The sequence below is a fragment of the Choloepus didactylus genome, chromosome 10 (genome assembly GCF_015220235.1).
Source record: "Choloepus didactylus isolate mChoDid1 chromosome 10, mChoDid1.pri, whole genome shotgun sequence".
NCBI classification, from domain to species: Eukaryota; Metazoa; Chordata; class Mammalia; order Pilosa; family Megalonychidae; genus Choloepus; species Choloepus didactylus.
This window is the reverse complement of record NC_051316.1, coordinates 111,706,374-111,726,296: the sequence shown is the minus strand read 5'-3', so window position 1 is coordinate 111,726,296 and position 19,923 is coordinate 111,706,374. Positions and strand designations below refer to the sequence as shown.

General features: G+C 42.5%; 1 protein-coding gene across 4 annotated transcripts in view; it reads right to left on the bottom strand.

Annotated features, from left to right (window-relative positions):
* ECPAS (Ecm29 proteasome adaptor and scaffold) overlaps nt 1-16,526 on the bottom strand; it is a 121,113-nt gene extending 104,587 nt beyond the window's left edge. Inside the window, exon 1 of one of the 4 annotated variants that reach the window (XR_005210594.1) lies at nt 15,649-16,035. Coding sequence is in view for 3 of the 4 variants with exons in the window: in XM_037796828.1 (XP_037652756.1) it covers nt 15,649-15,688 (40 nt within the window). In the remaining variant the exon portion in view is untranslated. Of the gene's footprint in view, nt 1-7,446; nt 7,484-15,648; nt 16,036-16,263 lie in introns of those variants that run through there. The other 3 variants (XM_037796830.1, XM_037796828.1, XM_037796831.1) reach the window with 3 other exon arrangements.
* Nucleotides 16,527-19,923: the final 3,397 nt, after the last annotated feature.

Sequence of the window (19,923 nt, the reverse complement as noted above, 5' to 3'; positions counted from 1 at the left end):
GCTGATGTTCTCACAAACATTGGGGACTGATGGCTTGATGTGCTGAGCCCTCTGTTATCTTGGGGCTGGCCCCTATGAAGCTTGTTGCTGCAAGGAGAGGCTAAACCTACTTATAATTGTGCCTAGAAGTCTCCCCCTGAGTGCCTCATTGTTGCTCAGATGTGGCCCTCTCTCTCTAAGCCACCTTGGCGGGTGATCTCACTGCCTTCCCCCCATGTGGGACCTGACTCCCAGAGGTGTAAATCTCCCTGGCAACGCAGGATATGACTCCCGGGGATGAATCTGGACCCGGCATCATGGGACTGAGAACATCTTCACCAAAAGGGGGATGCAAAATGAAACGAAATAAAGCTTCAGTGGCTGAGAGATTTCAAATGGAGTCGAGAGGTCACTCTGCTGGACATTCTTATGCACTATATAAGTAACACTTTTTAGGTTTTAATATATTGGAATAGCTGGAAGTAAATACCTGAAACTACCAAACTCCAACCCAGTAGCCTTAACTCTTGAATACAATTATATAACAATGTAGCTTACAAGGGGTGACAGTGTGATTGTGAAAATCCTGTGGATCACAATCCCTTTATCCAGCGTATGGATGGATGAGTAGAAAAATGAGGATAAAACCTAAATTAAAAATAGGGTGGGATGGGGGAGATGGTTTGGGTGTTCTTTTTTTATTTTTATGTTTTATTCTGATTCTTTCTGGTGTAAGGAAAATGTTCAAAAATAGACTGGGGTGACAAATGCACAACTATAAGATGGTACTGTGAACAGTTGATTGTACACCCCCTGGATGATTATATGGTATGTGAATGTATCTCAATAAAACTGAATTTAAAAAAAAAAAAAGTCTCCGACCCAATCAACACCAGTATGTTTCCTGCCCACACAAGACTGCATCAAAGATAATGGCACTTTGGGGAACATAATACATTCACACCGACACAGTATTATTGGCTCCAATTAACAGATGAGAGAACACAGCCTGGAAAACATTAAGTATGTTGCCCAAGATTACAAAGCTAGGAAATGGTAGGGATAGGAATTGAACCCTGGGCAGTTCAACTGGAAACCAATGTTCCTTCTAATAAGGAAGCTAAATTACAGTATGGTTTAAGCAGAGGAAGTGCATAGGAAAATGCTAAATCTTACTAGACAACTATGTACAACATGACTTTGTACCCTAGCCACAGCTGACTGTGTCAGGGATTCAGAATTGGGATCAAAGAGTCAAGCCTCCCTTGGGTGACTGAACATACAAGGGTAAGCAAGGAGCTATGGTGTGAGCATCTTCAGCTTACACACGGACCTTGAAAACAGAGGAAGTCTGTCTGAAGAGCAGAGAACAGAAAGGAGAAGCTGGAAGAAAATCTGGATGACCTCTAATCCCCAATTTGAGCCCCTCTTGAGGGCCCGAATCACTCTCCTGTCCGTTGATTCTGTGACACTCCCTGATTCCCTATAGTAAACACCCTATTTTTGCTTAAACCAGATCACAATCAGGATTCAAAAACAAATGGAAAGGCTATGCCAAGAAAAAAGACAAATATGTACTTCCATAGAAGTCCAAAAAGAATCAGCAGCTCTCACATGCCTACAGTGAGATCAGGCAGTGATCTCAGTGATATGAGATCACTCTTAGGGACTCTGGCCTAAGAGTGGGCCCACCTAGCCCAGAGGGACCTTCTCAATCGTGCATCCCATTACTTTCCTACAGCCATCCAAATCACAACAGATTCTTAGATGTACCATAAGTTTTCCTGGCCTAAATCTCGTGAACAAGCAAGTCCCTCAACCCAGAATACTCTACCAACCTATCCCAATCATCCATCCATCTCCACACATCTAAATCCTCCCCATCCAAGGTCCACCTCAAGGACCATATTCTCCACACAGAACCCCCTGATCCTGGCCCTACAGACTCCAATCACCTCTCCTGGCATTCATTACCTTTTGTTGTATATTATGTAGCTGTCCAATCTTCCCTTCCCTAGACTATAAAACCTCGCTGAAATGTGATTTGAATCTGGCTCTACCTGGCTGCCCACTCAACTGTCTCCAACAACCTCCAGAGCAGCTCAAGTTCAGAAACTGAATTATTCTCTTCGTACCCCAGCATTTAACTCAGTGCCTTGCAGAGAGTAGTTACTCAATACCTACTGAATGCATGAAATATTACTTCCTTGTGCATTAGACAAGCTATTTAGAAATTTATACATCCGTGCCGGTTTGAATGTATTATGTCCCCCAGAAAAAGCCATATTCTTTGATGCAATCTTGTGGGGCAGACAGAATAGTGGGGATTAAGTTGGAATGTTTGGATTAGGTTGTTTGCATGGAGATGTGCCCCACCCAGCTGTGGGAGGTGACTCTGGTGGGATACTCCCATGGAGGTGTGGCCCCACCCATTCGGGGTGGGCCTTGATCAGTGGAGCCATATAAATGAGCTGGCTCAAGGAGAGGAGACGGAGTGCAGCTGTGAGTGACGTTTTGAAGAGGAGCAAGCTTGCTAGAGAGGAATGTCCTGGGAGAAAGCCATTTTGAAACCAGAACTTTGGAGCAGACGCCAGCCATGTGCCTTCCCAGCTAACAGAGGTTTTCCGGACACCATTTGCCATCCTCCAGTGAAGGTACCCGATTACTGATGTGTTACCTTGGACACTTTATGGCCTTAAGACTGTAACTGTGTAGCCAAAATAAACCCCCTTTTTATAAAAGCCAATCCATCTCTGGTGTTTTGCATTCCGCAGCATTAGCAAACTAAAACACATCTGATATATGTAGCAAGGTAAAGGAGGAGATAGGTGGTATTGAAACAGCTGGCACCAAAATCTCTTGGAAAAGGGACTATATATATATTTTTAATACCATAACAAGCACTTGGTGGGGAGTTAAAAAAGGAAAAAAAAAGCGGTTCCCAAAGGTCTGATTATGTGGCAAAACTGTTCTGCTACAACTCAAGGGAGGGATGTGGCAGTTACTGCAAAGAAGTGATGGGTAAGAAAAAAAGTTTGAGGGAGGGTGGACCAGTGAAACAGCAGAAAACACAGTTAACTAAACTCCTGAAATACTTGGGGAGAGGGATTTTTTACTCCTTCAAATCTGAGGGAGAGCTTAAATTTTTCACAAACAAATGCAGAGAGACTTTGCCAATAAAAGACCTGCCCTACTTCAGATTCTAAAGGGAGCCCTACCAACAGAGAAACAAAGTAAGGAGAAAGAGATATAGAGAATTTTAACAGACATATATAGTACCTCACATCCCAAATCACCAGGACACTCATTTTTCTCCAGTGATCACGGATCTTTCTCCAGAAGGGACCATAAGCTGGGACATAAAACAAGCCTCAAGAAATTAAAAAAAAAAATGAATATACTCAAAGCACATTCTCCAACCACAGTGAAATACAAATAGAAGTCAATAATTTTTTAACTGCAACTCCACTATTTACTTCCTACATGATATAAAATACACAAACTCTAATGATAAATCAGTGGTTTTGAACTCAATGTAAAATATGTAATTTTAGACAACTACATAAAGGTGGAGGAATGGAGGAGTATAGAAACATAGTTTACGTGTCCTATTGAAGTGAAAGTGGTATCAAAGAAAAACAAGATTGATACGGATTTAAGAGGTTAACTTTAAGCCCCACAGTAAACACAAAGAAATTATCTGAGAATATAACCATACAGATGAAAAGTAGAGTTTGGGTTAAGAGAAATGGGGGAAGGGGCAATGGAGAGTTAAGAAATGAGTGTAGGGTTTCTGTTTGGGGTGAAGGGAAACTTCTAGAAATGGATGGTGGGACGGTGATAGCATTGCAACATTCTAAATGTGATTAATCCCACTAATGGAATGCTAGGGAGGGGGTGGAATGGGAAGATTTAGGCTGTATATATGTCTCCACAACTGAAAAAAAAAAAAAAAAGACAGTCTAAATAGATGACAATTGAATGCCAAGGATGAACTTGGACAGGACTGGAGGACAGAGGACAGGTGGCTCAAAGGGACACAGTTGAGACATAAGGAAAAGGAAATGTAAGCTTCGTATCGTTGAATCTCATGTACTTCTCAGCTGCACTTAATGGGATTGCATAAAAGAATGTTCTTGTTCATGGAAGTGTATACATGAATTATAGTGTATGTTCAAGGATGTGTGCAGCCAACTCTCATATGTTCAGAAGACAGAGCAATAGATGCTGGATGACAGATAGGGAGGGAAAGAAATAGCGATCTGACAGCACATTAAATTTGGTGGATTGAGCTATCAGGGGAGGGGGGTCAGAGTATGATGGAATTCTGTGTATGGTGTTAGTATTGTTTTTGCAACGGTTCCTATAACTTTGAATTTATTTCAAAAGAAAAAAAAGAAAAAGAAAACCAGTGAAACAGGTAGGTTTTAAGTCCAGGCTGACAGAGGTGGATCAAAAGCAACACTTCCAGAAATGGGAGCCCAAAAGCTACGAGAAAACGTAAAAAACATATGGGAAATCACAAAAATTAAAAGTGACGGGCTGGGGGGAAGGAGAATAAACACCTCTGGACTTTGACAATCCCTGCAATTAGGAGTGTGAGGCTAAAATTATAAAGAATAAGGAAGATCTAGCTAGCATCTGGATTTTAAATGAAATACTCAAAAATATTTTCTGGTAGATGAAATCTGTGACAACCTGTGTGCCAGTTTGGATGCATTGTGTCCCCCAAGATACCATGTTCCTTGATGCAGTCTTGTGGGGACAGACATATTAGTGTTGATTAGGTTGGAATCCTTTGAGTGTTTCAATGGAGATGTGACTCAATCAACTGCGGGTGAGAACTTTGATTAGATAATTTCCATGGAGGTGTTACCCTACCCATTCAGTATGGGTCTTAAATCACTGCAGTCCTTTAAAAGAATTCACAGACAGAAGGTCCTCAGAGCAGCTGAAAGTGACATTTTGGAGAGCAGCTAAGAGAGACAATCTGCAGACGGCTGTTGAAAGCAGAGTTTTACTGACACTTTGGAGATGCTAATCCAGAGTTTGCTCCGGAGAAGCTAAGAGAGAACAAAATGCCCCAAGAGCAACATTCTGAAGAAAGCACAGGAGCTGAGAGAGGAGCTGGAACACAACCCAGGATCAGCAGATGCCAGCCACATGCCTTCTCAGCTAACAGAAGTTTTCCAGATGCTACTGGCCTTCCTTCGGTGAAGGTATATTCATGTTGATGCCTTAATTTGGACATTTTCATGGCCTTCAGACTGTAAATTTATAACCAGATAAACCCCATTTACATAAGCCAATCCATTTCTGGTATTTTGCATAATGGCAGCCTTAGCAAACCGGAACAACCTGCATACTTATAAATCTAAGCAGGTATTAATTGGTAGTTATCGACCATTTCAGATATCAATTCTTAAATACCTTTTCAATTCACTAAATGCTACTTTAACACCTGGCAAAATCCAAATGAAGCCAGTAAGATGCTTTTTTAGGAAGTAAAGTCTAGAAATTTGGCCTCTGGTCTTAGATGATTTTTAAATAAAAATGTGTTTAAAAGAAGAATGTGAGGAAGTCAAACAGTAAACACAGATATAAATCAGGAGTGGGGAGAGGAGGATCCATTCCCAGAGACAACTATCGAGGGACAGCCCAAAGGGTCAGCAGGCAAGAACCTTCACAGGCACTGAGGTCCCGGCCAAGACACCCTACCCCCTAGAACGAATGCAATCTGACAGGCCATCACTCTGATCTCCAGTCCACCAGCCTTCCTCCCAGGGCCCAGGCAGATGCCCCAATCTAGAGGCGCCAGTGATGCAACAGTTAGTTACCAGAGACCCTTTGGCCAGGGAAGGGGAAATAAGTCCTTCTGCCTTCACCACTTCAGAAGCACTGGGCTTCTGCACATGCACACCAGACTACTCTGAACTCCCCACCAACCCAGCAGAGCCCACAGCAAGGCCCAAGGTGTGGCCACCCCAACCTGCTCCCCTCTCTGATTGTCACACACACACACACACACACACACACACACACACAGAGGAAGGGAGGGAAGTCATAGTGGTAGCGTGGCAGGGTTGGGCCAGGTGAGGAGAGAGCAGCCTCGGTCTGTACCCTATTTTTAAAAATAAACGCCAAACTCCTGACACACTGAGACCCACAAATACTCCCATGTCCCAAGGAGGCCCTTTCCCCCAGAGACAGCAGCTGGCAGACACCCAGTTAGAAATGAGTGTTTGTAAACTGAGCAGCAGAAGGATTAGTTCTGCTTATGAAAGACAGTGTAGGAGAGAGAATTTATACTATGCAAGAGTTCAGACTGCATAAAAGTCAAAGGTGTGATAGTTGAGGTCCACCCAAAGCTGCTATTTACTTACAAAGACAATGCTCACTGGGATGTGTAAGGTCTAGAAATTCTTTAAGTCGCTATTTAAATCCCAGCATGTGTGGCTTGAACTGCTTGTCTTTAAAAATAGTAGCCTCATAATGACATTAATGCATCTATCACAGGCCCCAAAGCTCTGAGACTGAAAGAAGCTAGGGGAGAATAAATAATGTCCTCATCTCTCTGCTGAGCAATTCCTCCCACCTCCCAATTTTCCATACCTTAGGTATAAATATAGGTAAAATAGCAAAAATAAACCAAAATCTAATTTATTCTAAAGGTGAACTGTGGTTTATAAAAAATCCCATTCACTCCATCTCTCAAAATTCCAGTTAAATGAATTAAGGAATCATATACCATCATCAGCAATATACATATCTATAAATAGCAGAATGCAATGGAGAGGGGCAAAAAATCCAACAGCTATATTAAAAGATAACAATATATACTATGGATTGATGCTACCAAACCCCAAATACTCACTGATATTGAGCCCATGATACTAGAGAATTACAATCTGAAATTAACAGAGTTTCAAAGGACCACCCAATATTGTCCAAGAGTGAAAATGAGACCATCCATACTCCCAAAGTGCCTCAGAATGAAATATAAGTGGCTTTTCCATTACAGTGCATGTCCAAATTGCAGGAATTTGGAATATTCAATTTTCGTGACTATGCCTCTCTCTATACGTCTTTTCACACACAGACAACAAGAATTAGCTCCCTGATGACCTTCCTATAACATGTAAAATTATTTTTTGTGGCGTGGCAGACAATGCTACTAGTAAACAAATACCCACTGTCTCTTCCTTGCTTACACTAAGTAACATCATCAAGTTTTACCTATTCTCTCTCTTGCTGATTCTGTGTGTGTGAATGTGCTTATCATCACAGAGAATAGAGGCTTCAGGCATATGCAAATTAACACGAACTTCAGTGATTCTCTCAGAATAGCAAGAAAGGAAAAAAAAAAAAAACTCATCAAGATCTTGGGGGTAAACCAGTACCCCCAGTCCATTTTTAAAAGCTACTACCAAAAATATTCATACATCCTAAGAAACTAAAGCTACTAACCTCTACAATCAATGTGATACATGGTTTATCCAATCGTGACAAAAATCCTCTGGACCAGCAATGATAGACGTTCATCCACTCTTACATATGCAACAGTATAAAGAATCTATTATTTAGAACACCAAGAGAAATAAATACAATTAAAAGACTTATACATATAGCAACCATTTTTTTAAAAAAGCACTTTTCATTTCCATGCTACAATCTCCTAATTGGATGCTCTGCTGTGCAAATTCAGAATGAGGGGGGAATATTAGAGTGATTACCAAAGCGGGGAAAGAAAAAGGACTATTTCCATATATAGTACCTTTTTGGATAAAAGTAAAGAGCCAAAGCTTCCTAAAGAGTACACTTGTAATTATCACTGAAGACTAAATAACTCCAATACCAATATAACACATATTCTATTACATATATTTGTGTGTGTGTGTGTATATACATATATATATCACACATACAAACCCTTATGTTGAAATTAGAAGAAAGTGTCTGAATTATACAGTAGTTTACAAGAGTTAGTGAGTAGGTACACTCAATAACTGAGAATGTAAATGGATTATCAGCCATAACCCTGGAAAGCTTTTCCCTCTTTGAGCACTCCTCATCCCCTCCTTAAGCTCTCCTTATCCCAGATATGTGTAGCTGCCAGGCATCTGACCTCTTGACAATCTGTCCATTCCCAGGACTCCCACTATCACCCTCACACTGTGCCAGGCTTCAGAACCAAATTTCCCACACATTTGCACTCCATTTGCCACATACTACATGCCACCTCCTTAACATGCAACATCTCTTCCCATTCTCCTAACAATCCTATCAGGCAGGTTTTGTTTTCCCATTTCATAGATGAGTAAAGCAAAGCCAAGAAGATATATCCCTTGTTCAAGACGACACTGACTAAAAAGCGGGAGAGCCAAGATTCAAAACCAGTTCAGATTCAAATGCCAGAGGCTTTAGTCACTATGCAAAAAGTCTCCCTACACAACTCAACATGTTGCCTCGGTAATTCAACTCATTCATTCAACAAATAACTTATTTGCTGAACACAAATATGCTGTCTCTCTTCCCCATTTTCACCTCCTTAAAACTCTAGAGGCTACAACTCTCCCCTACTCTTCCACCTGCTCTCCCCTACTCTTCCACCGGGAGTTAGATTCTTGGAATCATCCCTACTCCTTCTATTTAATAACCCTCATCTACATGGTCAATAATTTCTGCCCACCTTAGGGATTCTAGATCATACTACCTTCTTGCCAAATTCACTTCCACTGCCCCAATTTAGGCTCTACAGGTCTTTTACTTGACCTCTGTGATACCCTCCTTAGTTGGTCTTGCTTTTCTCACTCTGGATCATTGCAATTATTTTAACACTAATGCCACCTGTTATCCTTATAAAACAGATCTGCTCATGTTCTGCCCCTGCTTAAAAGCCTTTGATAGTCCTCTACTGTCTACAGAACAAAGCCCAAACTAGCTTAGCTGTGTTGGCACTCCTGCACAAGCTGATCCCAACCCACCTTCCCAGCTTCATCTCCAATTGCCACCCCCCTCAAAAACTAAACTAATAATAATTTATATAGAGCTTAATTGTTTACACAGTGCACGTTCACATATATTATCCCTAACACCGCTACGAGTGTTTCTTATTATCCCAATTTATGAAAAAGAAACTGAGACTCAGGAAGGTAAGATAATTTGATCAAGATCTCAAATTATAAAAGGCAGAAAAGGGGCAAGTCTCCTTTCCCAGTATTCTACATGCCTCCCCCATTCCCATATGAGACTTACTCAACTTTTTCTGAAAATACATATTTTCCTACCTCCATGTCTTAGCTCAACCTATTATTCCCTTAGCCTGAAATGCTATTCTCATTCCTTGAATTTCCAAAGAATTTGTTTATATCAAGCCTTTTTTAAATCATGCTTATTATTTATATTTATACACAAACCTGGCAAGGTCACAAAGTAGTCACTCAATTTTAAAAGTCTGCTTATTGAATTGGAAAATGTGTGCTGTGCCAGTTTGAATGTATTGTGTCCCCCAAATGCCATTATCTTTGTGGTCTTGTGGGACAGACGTTTTGGTGCTGGTTAGATTTGCTTGGGATGTGCCCCACCCAGCTGTGGGTGGTGACTTCGGTGGGATACTCCTATGGAGGTGTGACCCCACCCATTCAGGGTGGGCCTTGATCAGTGGCGCCATATAAAACATGCTGACTCAAAGAGACTGAACAGAGTGCAGCTGGGAGTGATGTTTTGAAGAGAAGCAAGCTTGCTAGAGAGGAACGTCCTGGGAGAAAGCCGTTTTGAGGCTGGAGCTTTGGAGCAGATGCCAGCTGCCTTCCTAGCTAACAGAGGTTTTCCGGAGGCCATTGGCCATCCTCCGGTGAGGGTACCCAATTGCTGATGTGTTGCCTTGGACGCTTTGTGGCCTTAAGACTGTAACTGTGTAGCGAAATAAATCCCCGTTTTATAAAAGCCAATCCATCTCTGGTGTTTTGCATTCTGCAGCATTAGCAAACTAAGACATGTGCATAAAGCAACCCATATAAGACAGCAAGCATCAAGGCAGACTGGCAAGCCTGAAGCTGGAGACCAGCAACTGGGCTCAAACCATCTAAGCACACCAGCAGCCCCTACAATTTTAACATCTATCTTCTGAACAAGGCCTATGTCCCCGTGCCAACTATTCTCATCAACATTGGCTTTTATTTACTGAAAGCATAAGCCAAAACAGAAAAGGCGGGGATGAAAAATTAACATGGAAGTCAATAAAGTACTGAACTACCATTGTCATTTTCCATTTTAACCTTCCTGTTAGGTTAAGTGAGCAAATTTTAAATGAAACAAGTTTAACTTAATAAGAAGCTTTTCTATAAAGACTAGCTCAGCAGCATGTATGCCTGTCATTGAAGCTACCATCTCTTCAGGGCTACTTTATTATGCCCACGGAATCACGATTAGCCTTGCATCCCCCACCCCACCTCCCAACCCCCACAGCTCATCGGTTAAAAGAGCCACTAGGATTCCTGGCACTGGCAGAGGTTCTCTTGAAAGATATTTGACATGTTAATTATCTGGCCAACTTTTGCAACTGAAGTTTCCCATAGTTATGTCAAATGGTGAAACTGAATAGTATTTGCTTGACGATTACAGACTGTTATTCCTTCCATGAGCTGTCTTTATCCCAACAAAGATCACATTCTAAAGAGGTTTTATAATTACAAAGCCCAGAATATGAAACTACTAAACAACGGACCAGGTGAAAAGTCTCAAATACTGCCTTCCCTCTTTTAGAAATCCCTCCATCTTCTGCTGAAATATAACTACATTGTCAACCTTTCCATGAACTGGCAAAGAATAATAGAAGAAAATGCAATTTTAGGTAATTTCAGATTAGCTAATTTTTGTAGATTTCAAAACAACCTTTAACAGTTAGAACTAATTGTTCTCTATTTTATCATTGACCCAAAAACCTAATGTGTTCTGTTCAACCCACATCAGAATGATGCCACATTTTACACACTACAGCAGATTCATTCTAGACACTAGCAAGGCATGAAAAGGAGGGGGAAAAGCCAGCTTGACCTTGTAAACTGAGTATTTTTTGTTTCAGCAAAAGAGCAGAATGAACATAAACTTTGGAATTAGGGAACCTGAATTCAAGCCCTGATTCTCTACAAGGAGTGCAGCTCCACCACTGGGGCAGTAAGAGTACCAAACTCACCGGGTTGCCATGAGGATTCAGTGAATATTCTCAAAGTCATTAGACCACATGATAAGCCCTCAATAAACATCAACACTACTATTAACATATTACAATCTCTTGCCTCTGAGTGAAGATTCCATGTGGTCTGGGAAAGGATAACAAATTCTAACGAACTTCACTACAAGATTATCCCACTGAGCTTTTGGCAACGTTCATACTCAATAACAATACTCAAAAATAAATAAATAAAAATAAATAAAATTAAAGGAGGCAGAGGGGTTTTAAATAAAAGAGAAACCTAACAGTCAATTTTGCTTCTCAGGAGCTTCTGCAGAGTGTGGTGGCAGATAAACTGAAAGCAGCTGTGGATTTATTTAAACTGATGTCATGCGCATTACTTCAACTGCAAAGGTAAAAACTGTTGATTTGAAATCTACAGAAATGCTGTGATACCAGCTACACATCTCTAAATAACAAGCATGGGAATCATAGATGATATTACTTTCACATTATCCAAATCATATAATTATACATGATTGGTCCTTACATATCTATTAACATGTATCCTTCCTGTTCCTCAATATTTTAATTCCTCACAGATACAGGCTTTGCTGTTTCTTTTGTACACAATAGCACTGATAAATAGCAGGTGGATTAAAGTAACATCTAGCAGAGAAACTAGCAACGCATCTAATTTTAACTTTCATCAGCATGAACACCCTGACTATGGTTCACAGAGCTATTACAGCCTAAAAGTTGGTTATGAGTGCACACTGGAGTCTGAGACACTTGGGGTCAAATTCCAACTCCACCACTAGTTCCTACAGGACACCCTGGGAACCTCAGAAGCCAGTTTCCACTCCCTAAAATAGGGATAATAATTTTCCTTATCTCTTAGGATTATTATGTGGAATAAGAGAATATATAAAAAGCATTTAAAATAATGCTGGTGCTGAACTATGGCGGGGGGGGGTACTGATATCTACAACTAACTTAGAAATGCATTAAAAAAAGATGATCTGGGGGCTACCAATTTAGAAGGCCGAGCCCTCGATCTTGGGGCTTGCCCTTATGAAGCTTGCTACTGCAAAGGAGAGGCCATGCCTACTTAAAATTGTGCCTAATAGTCACCTCCAGAGAACTTCTTTTGTTGCTAAGACGTGGCCTCTCTCTCTAAGCCAACTCTGCAGGTATACTCGCTGCCCTCCCCCCTACATGGGACATGACTCCCAGCGATATAAATCTTCCTGGCAACGTGGGACATGACTTGCAGCGATGAGCTTGACCCTGGCATTGTGGGATTGAGGAACCTTCTTGGACCAAAAGGGGGAAGAGAAATGAAACAAAATAAAGTTTCAGTGGCTGAGAGATTTCAAACGGAGTTGAGAGGTCATTCTGGAGGTAACTTTAATTTTATAGACACCCCTTTTTAGTTTTTAGTGTATTGGAATAGCTAGAAGGAAATACCTGAAACTGCTGAACTGCAGCCCAGCAGCCTTTATTCTTGAAGACAATTATATAACTATAGAGCTTACAATGTGTGACCTTGTGATTGTGAAAATTTTGTGGCTCCCACTCCCTTTATCCAGTGTACGGACAGAAGAATAGAAAAATGAGGACAAAAAGCAAATGAATAATAGGGAGGGATGAGGAGTATGTGATGTTTTGGGTGTTCTTTTCACTTTAACTTTAATTCTTATTCTTTTTTGTGTGTGGTAATGGAAATGTTCAAAAACTGGTTGTGGTGATGAATGTACAACTATATAATGGTACTGTGAACAACTCATGCATAACTGTATGGTATGTGAATATATCTCAATAAAATTGAATTTAAAAAAAATATGGACTGAGGAACTTTTGGCAGTTCCTCAACAAGTTAAACTGAGAATTACGATATGACTCAGAAACTCCACTCCTAAGTATACAACTAAAAGAACAGAAAACAAGGACTCAAACAGATACTCATTCATCAATGTTCATAACAGCATCATTCACAATAGCCAAAAAGTCCACAGTCAGATGAACAGATAAACGAAATGTGGTATATACACAGTGGAATATCATTCAGCCATGAAAAGGAATCAAGTGCTGATACATGCTACAACATGGATGAACCTTGAAAACACTACGCTAAGTGAAAGAAGCCAGGCACAAAAGGACAAATATTGTATGATTCCATTTATATGAAATATCTAGAATCAGCATATTCACAGAGACAAAAATTAGATTAAAGGTTGTCAGGGGCTGGGGAAGGGAGAAACAGGGAGTTACTGCCTAATGGGTACAGAGTTGCTGTTTAAGGTATGAAAGTTTTGAAAATGGATGGTAGTAATGGTTGTACAACACTGTGTAATTAATGCCACTGAATTGTATGCTTAAAATGGTCAAAATGGCAAATTTTATGTTATATATTTTACCACAGTAAGATTTTTTTTTTTAAGACAGATTGAAGGATGGATAGTCAGATACGTGAAAAAGCAAGTATAGGAAAATATCAATGGTAGAATCTAGGGGGTAGATATAAGTGTTCACTCAGATCTGTCTGAAAATTTTCACAATAAAATGTTGAGGGAAAAAAAACAATGCTGGCACCTATTAGTTCGCTTTTATTATCATCTACCAGTCAGAAAGAATAGCCAGGAGATATTCAGAGAATTAGTTTTTGTTTTTTTTTTTAAGTGGAATTTTAAAAAGCACCAGCCATCTCTCCCCTTTTAAAACAGCCATTCTGAAACTAAAAGTGATTTATTTCAAACTTCTGAGCCAATACATATGCATGTGATTTCAAGTTAAGTTATTCTAAGGTACAGGTTGCCAAGGATTTAACCTCTCCTAATTTTTCCAGTAGCTCCTTAAGCCAGTAAATCTCTTACCCAAAAGTATCACCAGCCCCTTAACTAGTACCTTGATGTACAGAGGCACACTTACATATACACAAACACTCCAGCCACTTTAGAATGAGATCCAATTCTTCCACTAGTTTTGTTCCCCATTCCTATGGGTAATTCACAGAGTTTCATGTGTTTAATGCTACAGCAGGAACTTAGACATCATGCAGTTCGCCAACTGGAAATCAGGGAATGAACTCCCCAAAAGGTGCCCTGGCCACTATGTGGCTACCTGGAACTGAAAGGAGCAGTCAACTCTGTGGCTATTAGCCCATGTCTATCTCTTACCACATCAGGACACCTTGTCTATTCAAAACTGTCCAGGGCTCCATTCTGCCCAGGATCACAACCAAATACTTATGTCAGTTCAAAAAGAGCAAACACTACTCCTGCTCCACCCGTTCTATGTCAAAGCAGGAAGGCACTTAGTCTCTCAAACCTGCCTCATCTTTAAAACAAGATAATTCCTACCTGCCTCACAAGGTTATGAGGGCAAACATGAGATCATATACACTTTAGTAGCTTTAAACAGCCAAGCAGTGAAGAAACATAAATTATGTTTATAACTATTTTCATATGGAAATTCAGAAGGGGCTGTAATAACATAAACGTCACAAAGCTAGTGACCTCTCATCCAGGCTTCATTCCATTTACAACTCACCTCATCCCCAAAGAACACTTTTACATAAACTGAAGGCAGCAATGCGGGGTGGGGTGTTGAGGGAAGGGGGTCTCCAATAACTTAAAGAATTTCAACTAATCACCCCCAACACAATCAGAAATTACCTTACATGTCCTATGAAAAGGCAATTTTTGTGACCTCCAGCGTGGGCCTGAGACGCCTTGGGACTACACTTCCCACAAAGCATCGAGGCGAACCCCGGCGGGAGGGGCGGCCTGGGATTCAGGAGAACCACCGTTCTCCCCCAACGCGGATCGCCGTTCCCTGGACAACTGCAACGTTTATGGCTGGGTCTACCCTGACTCTACTTTCTGAAAGCGTTATCACCCCGAGGTTTCTCCTCCGATTAGCGCCACGACCCTCTCCGCTCTCCCGCCTGCCCTTCCTGCTCCACCTGGGGGTCACCGCCTACTCTTGACCTTTCATCTGATTTCTAGGGTGTCACAGGAAGGCACCTTCTCCCCCCTTCCCGAAAGCTCTAGAACTCGACTAAGAGCCGGGACCAGGAGCCATGGGGGAGTCAAACAGGACCGGCGGGCACTGCCAGCCACCCCGGGAATCCAGCCCCACCGCCAGCCCAGGAGCCGCGGGCAGGGGGGCTGGACTCCAGCGGCCCCCTCCCGCGCAGGCCGGGGCAGATCGCGGGCAGAGGTGACTCCGCCCGGGGCTCTGGTTTCAATTTCGCAACGTGACGGTGCAAACCTGAGGCCTACAGACGCCGGCGGCGGCGTCCCGCGACCCGCCCGCCCGCCAGGCCCGAGCGCCCCAGTCCCCAAGCCCCCCCGCACGCAGTGGCCGCCGCCCGTCCGGCGCCCTGGGGCTGCAGCGCGCCCCAGCCCTCCGGCCCGGCCCCGGCCACTGCCCGCCGGCCCAGCGCGGCCCTGGCCCCAGCTCTCGGCCGCAGGCACGGCCGTGGCACTTACTCAGCTCGTCCTGGGAAGCGGAGGCGGCGGCCGCAGCCATGTTGCGCCGGGGAGGAAAGGAGGGGCTGGGAGGGGGAGGGTGCGGACGGGCGGAGCGGGGGGCTAGCCGCTTGCGGTGCCGCAGGAGCCGAGAGCCGTCTCTTGTCACTTGGCGCCGGCCGCGCTGCGCCCACGAGGCCCGCCCGCTGCCGCCGCCGTCGTCTGCGTCCTCCTCGCTGCACGCGTCGCTCTCGCCGCCCCTCTCGAGCTCGCGACTCGAGCGCTCCCGCAGCCTCGCGCCTCTGCGGAGCCGCTGCCGTTTGTGCGGCCGAGTCCCGGTGCGCCCAGGCGCCCGGCCCGCACGCTCTGCGGCTCCTCGCCGCACTCTCCTAGCTCACGCTGGTTTTATATTTAGAAAGAGCTGAGCCATCCTCCCAGCGGCCCCCCCGCCGAGGCCCTCGCGCGCCCGCCCGCCCTCGCTCGCTCGCGGCTTGTCCTGCCCACCTGCCGCCTCCCGACCCGCGAGCGCTCCCCACGCGGACCCGGCACACGGCGGCCTGCGCGGGTGGCCCGGCCTACCCGCCCAGGCACAGCCTTTCGCGGTCCCCGCACAGCGCGGACGCGCGGGCCTCTGACCTGAGTCCGAGCCGGTCTCCATGCCTGGGATGCTGCGCTCGGCGCCGCGAAGTGGGGACCGAGAAGCGAGGCGTTCGGTGGGCCCGGCCCGGAGGAACCGCGCGCCGCAGTCCGTGCGGGACTTGACCGAGCTGGCCTGAGCTGCCCGGGTCGGGGGAGAGCCTCGTTGCAGAGGACTGAAGCTCCCCTTTGAAAGGTTTGTGGCTGTCACGTTGGCTGGTGCCGACCTAAAGAAACACGCCTGTCCAAAGGAAGAGACGTGGACTCGGAAAAGTAGAGCCGGGTTCGGAGTCGGCGGGAGGAAGCCCCGCCCTGCGCCTCCCGCCGAACTTCTCGTCCCCGCCACTGACTCAGTCCCCAGCGAGCTCCAGCGACGCGGACGGCCCCGAACCGGGCTCGTGTGGCCCCGAAGTGGACTCCTTTTCCTTCTTAGAGAACAGTGGTGTAGGCTTCGATGCTCTTGGAAACTGGGAGGACTACCAAATGAAGGGAAATCACTCAGGGGCCCGAGCAAAAGTAAAATGAACTTAGATTTTTAAACTGCAGATTGAAGTATATGTGCTTATATGAGCTACGAGAATATTTTTTATTCATATGCCTGAGTTCTTTTTGGTAACCTGAGTGATTTATTTTCAATATACCGGTTTTTACTTTATGCCTTCAGTTTGTTGGAGAATTCAAGTACGTGAAAACAACGTTAAATAGAATTCAAATTAAAGGGTCGTGTAATTGCTGCAATCTTAAGTGATGGTATAATCATGACAATTTAGGTAACAAGATCACACGTTTTTGTTTTTGTTTTTTAAGAAATCAAGATTTTAAATGGATTGAAATTGCATTTGTTCCTTAAAGCGGAAATCTGTAAAGCCCTAGATAATGTCTTGAAATATGATGTATGTCATTCAAGGTGTAACAGGCAAGTACAAGATACTTAACGCAACATTAAAGACATTCTTATTTCCTTTATTGTTTTTATTATAGAAATTAGGCATGGTCTTTCTGGAAAAAATTCAAATGATACAGAAAATGATAAAATTATAAGTGAACGTCCTTTCCCCACCCTCACCATCCCACTTCCCACAGAAAACGACTGTTGCTTAGTGCCCATCCTCCAAAACTTTGTCTCTCTATACACGTATTTACAGCCAATATACCTCTTTGATGAAGAGGGGATTCACGTTCACGATAAAGTTCTGTAACAGTTTTTCCCCCATGAACATTCTTTCATGTAAATTCAGAAAGCCCTATGCTACCACCACCGTTTCTTGTTAATGGCTGCACAGTACATAACCAATTCCCTTTTTTAATGGAACTTTTGGCTCATTTGTTTGATTTTAACCACTAAAGAAATGTACGGTGAACTATTTTTAACACTACGTAAGTGTTAAAAGTCCTCTCCCCCTGCGTTCCACAGTCCTCTCATCTCACTATCCTAAAATAATTCATTTATAGTTTAGTGCATATAAACTTTCCTCACCATATATATGTACATATAAAGTGGTTGCACTTATTGGAGGAGATTTTGACTTCCCATAGTCTGGAATGGATCCTTCCAAAGCCACCTCAAATAAATAGACAATCTATGTTAAAAAAAAAAAAAAAGAAGAAGAAGAGTGTATTAGGCAATTTTAATCTCCAGACAACAGACAAGACCAGTTAGCAACTTGTTAATTCCTCCTATATAGAAATTCCAAGATTTCCACATGTGCAAGTCACGTGTGTACACACGATTTTTGTTGTTGTTTTGACAAAAATTGAGTCCTACACTTATTATTATGGGACTTTGTCCTTTCACAAATAGTGTAACATAGGTTTCCTTCCATATCAGTAATAATAGCTAATACTAATTGTGCATTTATTATGTACCAGGCTCTATTCTGATTGTTTTTTTACATGGATGAACACCTTTAAATTCTCACAACAATCTTTTGAAGTAGGGATGTTTAGGACAATTTTATAGATGAGAGTCCAAGACAGGATGATTAAAAAAAATATCCAAACAGCCACAAACTATCCAGAGTCTGCATTCCTAACCGCAATGTTCAACATATACAGAACTATCTCATAGTTTTAGATGGCTGAATGGTAAGTACATAACAAAATTTATATAACCGTTCCCCTATTGGTGAGCATTTAGATTGTTTGTTATTTTGTACTGTTGCAAACAATGCTACTTTAAAACATGCTTATAAATAGATCTCTCTTTATGCAGTGACATATTTCTATACAAAGACATGTAATTGTTAAGCAGAAAAAATGCTTTTAGCATCCCTTTTTTTAACATCCCATTTTACCCAGTTTATGGAAGCTTGCAATGCTTCTAATCAGTGCTTAAAGCTCTTAAATTTTTTCATGGTTCTTCCTCCTCTCTAACTACTATTGCTTGTTTTCCCCCACTAAATGGCTTCATATTGATATAAATATTTTTATTCTGAATAACAGCCTTGAGATTCTTCCTATCTAGAATAGTAGATCAATTTTCAAAAATATAGACAAGAAAAATATAATATGGGGGGTGGGGGAGTGCACTAAAGAGACCAAAATAATATATCACAAGATCCATGAACTAAAAATGTGAGTCTTTTACTCCTTAGAAATCCCCCTTTCTCCTCATGCAAGCCTAGTTACTCTAAATGCATACATAGTTCTATCAAGGTGTGTAATCTTGTTTCCAGAGTTAAAACAGATTAGAGGCAGAATATTAGAAAGCACTCTTCTCGGCAGGTAGACAGATGACAGAAGTGCTCACAGACACCCCAAAAACAAGTGAAGCGGCAGAAAATCTATGAAAAGAAGCTACAAGAACTCAAGAAGCAAAGCATTCTGCAGGCATTTATAAAGTACAAAAAGCACCATGTACCCAATAGGCCTTGAAATCATTTCCCTTGAATAATGGATGTTCATTATACTAATCCTGACACCAAGAAATAATTATGTCTAGTGTATCAACATCAAAAAACAAGGAAGCATGGAGTGTATTTTAGCAAGTTTTCCATCTAAAATAGTTAGAATATGCAATTTTAGATGCCTAAAGGGATTAATGCCAAACTATCTGGAAAATTAAGTTATCCTAAATGAGTCAATGATCCAAACGATTCCAGACAAGCCAAACTTCTATATAAATAATTCTCATATGGTATGTGTTTTGGTTGCTGAAAAAGTCTGGGATTCAGTCCAATCTGCTGGTATAGTGCACAGAGCTAATCCTCTTCATCTCTCCTTTTTTCAGTCAGTTATTTATTAAAGACATTGCATGGCACATAAGACTGTATTGACTCAAAACATTCTACTTTCTGAAAGTCAAACTCAGAAAGTTTGGTCTCTAACCACCTGTGGTAGGTTGAATTATGTCCCTCAGAAAAAGACATGTTCTTAGTTTTAATCCATTCCTGTGAATGTGAACCCATTATAAATATGACTTTTAAAGACATTATTTTTGTTAATGTGTGGCCCAACTGAATGAGATGAGGTCTTAATCCTAATACTGGAGATTTGATGAAGAGAACGCCACATAGAGGAGAAGAAACTGGAAGTCAGGGGAACCCGGAAGAGAGATGAGGAAAGCCATGTGCATGCACATTGCCAAGTGACAGAAAAGCCAAGGACCCAAGGATGGCTGGTAGCCAATCCCAGAATGCCAGAGTCTAATTGGAGAAAGCA